Below are 12,165 nucleotides of genomic sequence, written 5' to 3'. Positions count from 1 at the left end.
AAAATGGTGGCTCATTAAGTATGCAAATGAGGTGTGGTGATATTCACCGCTTCACCTAATTTGCACATTTTCTTGCACAAAAGGGGGCAGTCTAGACGCAGCCTAAGAGTCTATGGAATTCTATAGGTCCTAGAAGAAAATTTTAAGCAGGTTTTACCAAAGTTTTCCGTGAATCTCAGCTAAGCCTACTGGAAAAGGAAAATGTATCTATAATATATTTATTTTGTAGTTGTTTTATTTATATAATTAATGAACATTTAATCCAATCCCCTTTCATTCAGCTATTAAAACAAGAACTCTACTGCACTATTGCACAGATACATGTATATATTATATATGTAAATGCAAATTTTCCTTTTGACCTGTGTTATTTTACATTGCAAAATGAAGTGTGTGCAGCTATAAAATATCCTTGAGGCAACTGTGTAGGCTGGGAGATAAAACCCTGACCTTTTCTGTGTAAGTCTGCAGTATAAATATTAATGCATATATGGTGACTCTGTGCAGCCTTATAAGAAATTGCCACAATTTGACATGACTGAAGACTCCATCACAAAAGATCACAGAACTGCCCTAGACCCAGTCATGATATTGAAATGTGTACTTCACTGATGCAAATTCCACTTCTGCCCTCAACATGTCCTAAATTTGCATACCACACCTATTTCTAGTTGAATATAGCAGCTAATGATACCTCTCATATCCAAATAATTAGAATACCTGCCATTGCTCAGTCCTTAAGTCAATTATTTTTTGTTTTTTGGAAAATAAAATGAATCATTGAATCAATGAATCATTGCTCTGGTGTGGGGTTGGGGACAAGGGATTCAGTATGCAGGCTGCCCTGGGGAAAGAGGACTACCCCAGGCCTCTCTTATTATAGCAGCTTGAGGCCGGGTGAGAAGTGTCTCTCCATGACCACTACAGCTCCAGTGGACACAGACAGGGAAGGGGTGCCCGTCCCCTGCTGGGGCAGGTTCAGATTCATCTGTCCCGCGCACTCCATTACCCAGGCAGAGGGAGGAATGCAGCAAACTGTGCACTTTCCCCTGCTCCCTGATGAAGTGAAACAGCCAGTAATGTTCCCGTATGAATCAGGGTAGGAGGGAGCTTCAGCCCTATCCACTCCCTCAGGGTGCTAGGGTGGGAAACTCGGGATTGGGGCAGTCCCAGCGAGCCCCTTTCACCTGCCTGGTGATTCTGTTTCTTTTCGGTATGGGTTTATGAGAAGCAATCCCATTTTAGGCACATCCCATTTTCCTGGCATAATCAAACCCTTATCTTGCTTTAAGTTATGATAAGAGGAAACTGCATACTGAATTTGGTAATCCTAACTCTGTCATTTAGGAGGAGTGTCTGTTTGTTCAAGAAGACAGACACACACACTCATAGACAAAGAACCCCTCAAATATATAGTAGATAACACAATAGTATGTATAGATATCCCCACATATACACTAGTGTTCCCGGTGAGATGAGTGCTTGGGCAGCCACCGAGGAGAGATTCAAATGCTGCCCAGTTGATTAGCACAGTGCTCATAGCTGGCAGCATGTGTTTCTATTGGTGATGCACATCCACACATGTCTTGGTGCATATAACAAAATTTATTCTGAACATGAATGGAAAAAATTAGAAGAAGCATTTATACATAAGCACCTTTAGATCCAGAGCACTAGAAAAGTTCTTGACATAACACTAGAAGATTTGAAAGAATTCATATCAGAAACATTTTGTAAAATTCTACTGAAAATTTTACTGAAAGATGTTTAGTTGTTAAGATATCTCTTATTTAATGCTTTCCAGCCTCTGTGATTTTCATCCCAATTTTTTCAATAAATTCTACTTATACCATGGAAGAAAAAATAGTGAACGTCCATTGACTCACCTTAGCCTGAAACGTGTCTTTCATTGTAAATGCAATGTACTGATACTGTTGTTTACAATTAATTCCTGTGTTTTGTGGAGAGGTGTAAAACTGCTGCATTGCTTGCCATTTCACATTGTTTTTGTTAATTGTAGTTGTGAGCCTGTCTCCTAGATTGTCCAGTTAAGTATTTACTAGGGCTGCCAAGCGATTAAAAAATTTAATCATGATTAATCACGTGCACCTCCCCTTTGAAATGCTGCCACGGCGTTTCAATGGGGCAGTGCTGCATGGAGCCTGGGATCAACTAGAGTCCCCAGCTGACCCCAGGCTCCATGCAGTGCTGCCCTTTTGAAGCGCCGCGGTGGCGCATAAAAGGGGCAACGCAATACAGAACCCAGGATCAACTAGAGTGCCCAACTAGAGTGCTGATCCCAGGTTCCACATTGCGCTGCCCCTTGGAAATCCTCCTTAGTAACGCCTTGGGCACTCCAGCTGATCCCCAGAAGGGAAGATAAAGACTAGTCGACAAGTCGTCTATCTGATAAGCAAATGCGTATCAGATAGTCAGTCAACTAGTGAACTAGTCTATCAGGTATAGGCAGCAAAGGGGAGGGAGAAGGGGTACTTCAAAGTGGCAGCACTGCCCAGCTGTGTGGCGCTGCCACTTTGAAATCCCAAACCCAAAGTGGCATATTAAAGGGGCAGCCATGGAGCCCAGGGTCAGCTGGGGACTCCCCAGCTGATCCTGGGCTCTGCAAGGCATTTCCCCAGAACCCAGGGTCAGCTGGGCAGTTCCCAGGTGACCCCGGGCTCCTCGGCTGCCCCTTTAAAAAGCCGCCTCTGAGTACAAGATCTTTTGAAAAAGGTTTTTTTTTTCGAAAGAACCGCGTCTAGATGGTGGTTTCACTTTCAATTTTGTGACGCAATTATGCAAATGAAGCACAGGATATTTAAATCTTCGCTTCATTTGCACGTTCGATCTGCCTAATTTACATCCCTCTTTGAAAGAGGGATGTAGTTTAGACATAGCCTTTAAGTGAAAATTCTTGATGCTACCAAGTGCTGTGAATTTAGGTCTTCAAGCACTACAATGAAAATATATTCCAATATATGTGTTTTATTACTGAATACATGACAGGAATCAGAGTGACAGATAACTGGGGGAAGAGACACCAGAAACAAGTCCTGACATATCCAGCTACAAATTACAATCCCATTTTGCCTCAATGTTAAAAATGGAGCCTCATTTATAAAATGCAACATTTGCCTTCTATACAGTGGGGTGACACAAAGCCTACACATCACTTAAGTTCTACCAAAGTTCTGTTTTGAATTCAATGGGACTTACACACATGCTATACATACCCTGAGTGCATTTTTGCATCGACTACTCGATTAGTCAATAGGGCGCCTCCGCCTTTGAAGTGTAGCAACAGCCCTAGGGAGCCTAAAGCTGGGCTCCCTGTGGCATTCAAAGTGGCAGCGCTGCATGGAGAAGCTGACCCTGGGCTCCGTGCAGCACTGCCACTTTGAAGTACCCCCTTCTTCTCCCCCTTGCTGCCTCTATATGATAGAGGCAGCAAGGGTGGGGAAAAGAGTAGTTGACTATCCAGTCGACTATCCGATAAGCATTTGCTTATCAGATAGTCGACTAGTCCTTCACATCCCTAGTGTTAGGATGATTATCACCAAACCAAAAATACAGCTTCTAGATGCAAAGTGAGTTTACAAATTAGCGCATTTTGTTACAATAAACAATATGCTACCAACCTTCTGCAGGCTGGACTTTGTTCAATATTTTTTCACAATTATTATTACAAGGTTTTAAAATATATCATTCAGAGTGAATGAATCAGCAAACAAACCGATGGATGGATGCAGCTATGGCAATTTAATACTGTAGCTGTCTTAGAAGAATTTGACTTACTGTAATGTGAGAAACCCTGTATTACACCACAAATCCAATACAACAGCTGAAAATACCCTCACACAAAACACTTGGGTAGAATTGGTTGCATGGTTGTTGCATAAAATGAGTTCATATGTTTCTATTTTCACAAGGAAGATGAAATCTAATTACAATGGCACTATTTATTAAGATATTTATACACACAATCATATTGTATGCATATAGCTATGTATGTGTTAAAATGAATCTAGTGGAAAAAATCATTTGTTACTCATTGATTGCCTTTTATTGGTAGTCTATTCCAGTTCTGACTGAAGTACTAGCAGGTGTTTAACATACATTATCAGAACGCTTCACTATAAAACTATAATTACAATGTCACCTTGACTGTAACTACCATGCAAGGCATGCACATATGTAGCTAAAAATAGAAAGCAATTCTGTACATTCACACATTTTTAGGAAAATGAAGAAGCTCTATTACACCCTCAATAGCCTTTGGCAGACAGAGAAGGGAGAGTTTAGGGAACCTAACTTACAGTTAGATGAGGAACTCTTCAATATATGCAATCACTTTAATATTAAGCAATAAATGCATAAAGACGGCAATGAACCCCAGAGAGGAACTCACATGAAGCTCCTCTGAAATCAGTGCGGTTCAACCCAAGTCAGAGGTCCAACTTTGGAAAAATCTTTCATGATCAGGGCCTGAATGCCTATTACATTGTGGGCATTATTCAAAGAAAATAAATAAGGAAAACAATGAAACTGTGCAAAGTTGGAATCAAAGGTCTTATGACAACTATATGATCACAATGATAATCATTAGTAATGGGCATTTACAGCTGAGTGTTTATCTTCAAGCCACAGTTCCCATGGTAAGATATTAAGATACAAACAGGTGAAAATCTCAGGGCATAGGTGGCAAACACAAGACAAAAACCAAAGAATTTTCATGATATAGATAGTAAGCTTGTGACTGAGGGTATGTCTACACTGCAGAGTTTTTCTGAAAAAAACTGATGTTTTTCTGAAAAAAACCCCGACACTTATGTCCACACTGCAATTGCGTTCTTTCAACAGAAAGTCGAAAGAACGCACAGGTTTTTCTGACAGCGATAAACCTCTTTCTACATATGGATGTGTTCTTCTGGAAAATCTTCTTCTGAAAGAAGCCTGCAGTCTAGACATAGCCTGAGGGATGCAAATAGGATACTGAATAAACATCAGTGAAAAAATAATTGCAGCACCTTAATGACTTGGTTGTTATAAATTCCATTTACAAAGCACAGATTATTTTATAATTAAACAACTTCATAGAATAGCATTTTTTTATTATGGGAACAGAACTGTTTTGGAATTAGCAATAGTCATAGAAGGTCTTTGATAATATCGGTTATTGTAGGAATTGCATGTGGTTAATCATTTATATAGGCAGAATCTAAATTGTATGTATCTAAATTTAATACAATTATTAAATTCAGACATTTTAAAATGTCATATCTAATGCAGGATAGTGCTTGAGAATAACAAGCTTTTTATTCCAAAACTCATTGTGTTTTCTGGTATGATATAGTCTACTTAATTAACAGAACTTTTTTCCACATTACTAATTATGAAATAGATTATTCAAAATCCTCCATTTTAACATAGTTATCTGAATTTATCAGGGGAAACCTGTGTTCAGAATTTCTAACTATTTCGATCACTCCTTGTGGTAATTTGAACTCTATGTAAGCTTATTCCATGAATTCAAGTGAGTAAAGTTAAATTAACCAAAAAACAGCCCAACACATTTTTTCACTGTCACTTGTCTACATGTCCCTGAAGTCCAGATAGAGAGAGAGGTGTCAATTATAGGAGCGCTCTAACATGTTGCACTTTAACTGCCCTATGTACACCATAGAATCACAGCGTTGGAAGAGACTTCAGGAGGTCATGGAGTCCAATCCCCTGCCCAAAGCAGGACCAATATATGCAACTAAATCATCCTAGCCAGGGCTTTATCAAGCAGGGACTTAAAAACTGCTAGGGATGAAGATCCCACCACCTCATCTGGTAATCCATTCAAGTGCTTCACCACCCTTCTAGTGAAATAGTTTTTCCTAATATCCAACCTAGACCTACCCCACTGCAATGTGAGACCATTGCTCCTCTTTTTGTCATCTCTCACTGCTCAGTATAGCTTCTCTCAATCCTCTTTGGAACTCCCCTTAAGATAGTTGAAGGCCGATATCAAATCCCCCCTCATTCTTCTCTTCTGTAGACTAAATAAGCCTAAATACCTCAGCCTCTCCTCGTAAGTCAAGTGCTCCAGACCTCTAATCATTCTGATTGCCTTCCGCTAGGACTTCCTCTGAAGCATCCACATCCTTTCTGTAATGGGGGACCCAAAACTGGATGCAGATGTGACTCCACCAGTGCCAAATAAAGGGGAATAATCACTTCTCTAGTTCTGCTGGCAATGCTCCTCCTAATACACCCTAATATGCCATTAGCCTTCTTGGCTACAAGAGCACACTGTTGACTCATATCCAGCTTCAAATCCACTGTAATCCCCAGATCTTTTTCTGACGAACTGCTACTTAGCCAGTCGATCCCCAGCCTGTAACAGTGCTTGGGATTCTTCCATCTCAAGTGCAAGACTCTGCACTTATCCTTGTTGAACCTCATCAGATTTCTTTTAGCCCAAACCTCCAATTTGTCTTGGTCACTCTGGACCCTATCCCTACCCTCCAATGTATCTACCACTCACCCTATCTTATTGTCATCTGCGAACTTGCTGAGGGTGCAATCCATCTCCTCATCCAAGTCATTAATAAAGATGTTGAACAAAACCAGCCCCAGTACCGACCTTTGGGGCACTCTGCTTGAGGCCAACTCCCAGCCAGATATCGAGCCATTGATCATTACCCAGTGATCACACTTAGTTGTGCCCTAACTGCCCCAGAGCATCCCTGCTGATATGACTGAAAACAGAACTACAGCAATATGAACTAGGTCTTTTTCAGTTCACACAAGCAGGGATGCTGTGGGGCAGTTAGAACACAACACGTTAGAGTGCTGGTACAATGGCACAATGTAGACAAATCCTAACTGAACAGTTCTAAAGTATCTATTGATAGATCACAGGGATCATGATGATCTAGACTGATTTCATATGTACTGTATAAGGAGTTAATTATTTTGCTATAATTTGATTGATCTAAACATAAAGAGATAAATTCAGAATAGTGTCAAAATGAGGTCAGTGGAACAAAGAACATTATTTGATCTCATTCACTCCAATGGAAATCTGGAGTAACTACAAAGTCTATGGAATTACAGAAGGGTAGAGTAAGTCACAATGACATAAGAATCAAACCCTAAGTGAATCTAAACTTAAAAGGTATAACATTTTCTTGCACATTCAACATGCGAATCAAACCAACTTAGATTCCTTTACATTTGCACCCACTTACCAATGTGTTATTTTTATATGCCACTTCTGAATCTGGCTTCCTGAGTCAAACAGAATTTACAACTAGATTTGACAAGACACTGGAGGTGTATTGCAAGGCACCATTCTATATTAGTAGAGAGATGGAAAAGAGCTATCACACCTCTCTCTCTCACAGCTAATCTCCCTCTAATTTATATGCATGTGCTCACACTTATGCAGACAGAGCAAAGGTAGAGTTTGACTCTAGCTGTAAAGCCATGTGCATGGTGGGATCCAACAGCTATACAGTTATTACTAGCAACATTCTAACCTGATTTCCCTGGGGAAAAAATCCTGTTCTGTTCTTGAGAACTGTGCCAGCCAATTTCTACTACAAATAACTACACTGCATAAAAAGTAAAGTTTGAATAACATACATGAGTATAACAGTTCTCAGAGAGAAAAGTTCTCCAGCTCAGGAAAACCATGTTAGAACCCTGCTAGAAGCAAGCAACATCAGTATTTAATGTAGATTGGTGGTATTTAGCAGAGAGGTCTGAGACCCGTGGGCCTAAGAGATACTAAGTTGTATCCTCAGCTGGTGTCATTTGTCATTGAAATCAATGGAACTATGACAAGTTGCACCAGCTGAGGATCTTGTCCCAATTCTGTATTTTGCAGTAGCATTTGAAGTTACAAATGCAACCAGGAATTCTGAAGGCGCACTAAAGTCCTTCAGTAAAATATATGTCTGGCCTAGATTGTCATTTGTATTTGGGGTTATATACATCAGTACAGCTTGTAATTTAAGGGTACATCTACACTGCATGGCTATTTCAGGATATCTCTGGTATCCTGAAACAGCTACCCCACATCTACACAAGCCGCCTCTTATTTTGAAATATTTTTTGAAATAAAGGGGGCACTATTTCACCATCCCGGTAAACCTCATTGCACGAGGAATAAGGAATGGTTCAAAATAGCACATTATTTTGAAATTTGGTGCTGTGTAGACACACCAAATTTCAAAATAGCCTATTATGAAATAGATTCAAAATAAGATACGCAGTTTGCATAGAGCAAATTGTGTATCTTATTTCGAGTTTAGGGTGTTGTGTAAATACACCCTAAATGTTAAACATTTTAAGTCTTTAATCCCTAGTCTGGACAACTTACCTTTGTTTTCTTGTTTAGTCCAGAACTCTTGTACTCTTTTAGTAATGTTTTTGTCCTCTCTCAATTGCTTTTGCCATTGCCGCAGTTCTTGCACCTCAGTGTCACAGCGGACCTGGGAAAGGAAAAACATGCTCATGAAAGACATGTACCTGTGTCCATACTAAATGAATTATTAATGTTTTATATAACAAATCTATGTAAATAAAGAAGGTAACTTATATGGCTTCAAGAAAAACAGAAAGAATGACTTTCAGAGACACAATTCTTTCCATAGGTTGCTAATTGTACAGGCTAGACTTAAAAGCACAATCTAGCCCTGAAGGTTTAAAAAATTCAGTCTATAGAGGAGCAAAATACACATAATTGATCTATCCAATTGAAACAGAAATATGTCAGTTATGAATAGCAGGGAATCCTCTGAATTCTATGTGATGGAAGATAGTTACATATTTCCTGAACTGTTTAAAAAATTAAACCCTGTACTTAAAAGCTTTAATGCCTTTACCAACCCACTAAGTATCCATAATAGCACAGGGGAGGAACATGAAGCAAACAAAGAGCCATACAGCAGGAAATTAATGCTAGCAAACCGATTCCCACCTGCTAACAACTGCAAAAAGGCTTGCAGACAAATCCCTCCTACCCTTACAATTTAAATAGTCTTTCACAAAAAGGAATGCCATTAATCCATTATTTAGCGTAACTGACATGCATTCATGACATCTATTCTTTGTCAATCATCCATATGATGGCCTGCTGCTATTGAAGACAATGACAACATTCCCAGACGACATATATATTTAAGATTTTCTGAAATGCTCTAACCATTGGTCTAGCAGTGGTGCAGCTCCCATTTGGTAGAAGTGCTTGACACACCTCACTTTTTATTATTGTGTCATTCTTACCTGCTGAAAGTAGTGTAAGATAAGCTAGTGATAACATGCCAGCAGCTGGTCTATCCTAGCATTCCCACAATTCTTAACTCCAATGCTAGAGCAACTCTCAGAGAATTTCAGAAACTCTGAGGATAGACCCATAGCCCTACTTACTTCAGTGGACGCAGGAATAGGCCATAAACCGTTTTTATCAGGCTGGCCAAAGACAATTAAGCAGATTTCTCCAGTGTAGCTAAACCTCTATCTTGTGGTACATGAATTATGATAGTTATCAAAAAGCAGATTCTGTTTTTTTTATAAGCTCTAGGTACAACAAATTGCATTGTGATTTAGGGTCCTACAAAGTTAATAGCTGCTAACAACCAATATTAACAAACCTTTTTTCCTTTCTCAATGGTGGTGTCCTCAATATATTCTTGTTTCCAATATACCCACAAATTCAGTTCCCGGAAAGCCTCCACATTTAATTTTAGATAATATTGTAATTAATATTAATCTATGCGGTAATAGTCTGCTATATTTCTAATCTTCCTCTTTTTTCTTTTCTGACAGATCTTGAGAGCATGACTATCTCCATTAGTTTCAAAAATTTTAAGGGAGACCATGAATGTAATTTAGCAAAAAATATTCTTTCCACCAAGAATATATTTCCTGTGCCTTGCAACCAAGAAAGCTACCTATAATAGCTAAAACCCTGGAGTAGTTTTGAATCTATTTCAGAGGAAGGCACTTTTTACACTGTGTAATGTAATGCAAGGTTACAAAATGAATGCTGACAGTGAAGAATTGTATTCAGTGACCTGACATATATTTCATACAATACTACATTACTTTTGCTCCCATAAACTAGCTCTACAACACTCAGTGTAGTGTTTGCTACTCTTTAATATGAACACTTTAAGTAAAAAAAAATAGACAAAACTGTGTTTTCATGGTTGCAAAATTCAAAACTCATTTCTATGAGCCTCATTAGCAATTCCTTCCAAAGGTAGGTTACACAGGACAAGCCAATACACTAGATGGTCTCCTAAATCACAACAGATGTATTGTGCTTCTCTAATGCTCTTGTATATAAGTTTTACTATATCAGTTTCACTTAATTACAGGTTGAACCCCTCTAGTCTGGCACTCTCTGATAGGGCAAAATTTTATTTAGCCAAATGTCCACTTATCATGGGTGTGGCCAAGTTTTCTGCAGTCCCATAAAGTTTGTTTACAGCCACCTGTGAAAGTAGAAAGAATTATACTATAAGAGAAAGATGAATTATGCTGTAATAATTGAATAAGTTGAAGGAATACTGTTTGTCTCTGAATAGGAAGAAGAAAAGTACATTAATGTTGTTTGTAGGTATGCAGATCAGAGTGCTAGCGAGGTGGGCCTGAGTTAATAGGAAAAGGAAAACTAGGTGTTAGGGAGAAAGCAATTGAGATAACCAAGGAGCTATGGACAGGAGATTGCTGTGCGCTTGATGTGGAAATGAAGATACTTGACTAGCCTCACAGTAATCATGTGAAGTTTTGCCCCTCTTTTAATCCTGTTAATTTTGGCTTTCTTTTGACTGTATAAATCAAGGGGTTTGAACCTTGTATGGCGCACACATTTTCTCGGTGCATTTAGCAGAGCGGCTTTGCTAATAAACAGAGCAGTCTGACAAATCTGTGAGGGTATGTCTACACTACCCCGCTAGTTCGAACTAGCGGGGTAATGTAGGCATACCGCAATTGCAAATGAAGCCCGGGATTTGAATTTCCCGGGCTTCATTTGCATAAGCGGGGCGCCACCATTTTTAAATCCCCGCTCGTTCGAACCCCGTGCCGCGTGGCTACACGTGGCATGAACTAGGTAGTTCGAACTAGGCTTCCTAGTTCGAACTACCGTTACTCCTCGTGGAATGAGGTGCCCAGGGGTGGGCAATAATTTTTGATGGGGAGGCATTCCAAGACTTTGGTAAGTGGTCAAGAGACGCACTTGTTTATGGAGGGGGTGCCATGTCTAGTATGGAGGTTGGGTGCAGAAGGAAGCTCGGGGAAGGGGACTGGGGTGCAGGAGAGGTGTGGGGTCTGAGAAGGAGTTTGGGTGAAAGGGGGGTGTCCTGGCACAGATGGTTGGGGTGCAGGGTCCAGAAGGGGATATGGGTTCAGGAGAGGATTCTGGCCTGGGGGAGGGTGTAGGATATGTTACAGGGTCTGGAAGGGAGTTGTGACCTGAGAAAGGAGGGGAGATGGGTGCAGAGGGTTTGGATGGGGATCTGGGGCAGAAGGAGGTGATGACCTTGGGCAGGTAATTTGGGGGAGGGTGGGGCTGGTGGGGCTGGCGGGCCAGAGACAGGCTATGGCTGGGAGGTCCTTACCTAGGTGGCTCCCACCAGCAGCCCTGCATGACACCAAAGCAGGCCCCCTGCTTGCCACAGCCCCAGATCTGCTCAAAATGGCTGACTTCTCCCTGTGGCTCTCTGCTCCACGTGCTGGGAGTGGGGAGGGGCAGGAATCGCGTGCTTTGCCCCCATCCCTAGCAAAATCTCTCAGCTTCCATTGGCCTGTTTCCATAAAGCCTCCTCCAGGGCCCAGAGCAGAGAGCCACAGGAGCAGCCACCCATGTAAAGTGCTGTGGGGCAGCTCTGAAGCAGCTGTCTGCTTTGCTTCTGAGGGTCCCGGCGGGGTGGCCCGTGCATTGGATCATGTGGGCCATAGGCCACATCCATTGGTTTGGCAGGCCAGATCTGGCCCATGTGCCATATCTTGTCCACCCCTATGCTAGACAATATTGATCTGTGGTTCGTCAAATTCTCTGGTTCGGCACCAGTCAAGTCCTGAGGTGCCAGACTAGAGAGGTTCAACCTGTAGTTGCATGGAATCAATTTTTCCATGTGCTGAGGGGTGGGAGGAAGGAATAGC

At 40.8% G+C, this 12,165-nt stretch overlaps 1 protein-coding gene across 4 annotated transcripts in view; it reads right to left on the bottom strand.

Moving 5' to 3' along the window:
- IQCK (IQ motif containing K) overlaps window positions 1-12,165 on the bottom strand; it is a 124,506-nt gene that overhangs the window by 28,635 nt on the left and 83,706 nt on the right. For 3 of the 4 annotated variants that reach the window (XR_012896151.1, XM_075899410.1, XM_075899411.1), the window contains one exon: window positions 8,375-8,486. Coding sequence is in view for 3 of the 4 variants with exons in the window: in XM_075899410.1 (XP_075755525.1) it covers window positions 8,375-8,486 (112 nt within the window). In the remaining variant the exon portion in view is untranslated. Of the gene's footprint in view, window positions 1-2,696; window positions 4,972-8,374; window positions 8,487-12,165 lie in introns of those variants that run through there. The other variant, XM_075899412.1, reaches the window with a different exon arrangement.

This window comes from Pelodiscus sinensis, chromosome 16 (genome assembly GCF_049634645.1).
Source record: "Pelodiscus sinensis isolate JC-2024 chromosome 16, ASM4963464v1, whole genome shotgun sequence".
Classification (NCBI taxonomy): Eukaryota; Metazoa; Chordata; order Testudines; family Trionychidae; genus Pelodiscus; species Pelodiscus sinensis.
This window is presented reverse-complemented; position numbering and strand designations above follow the sequence as displayed.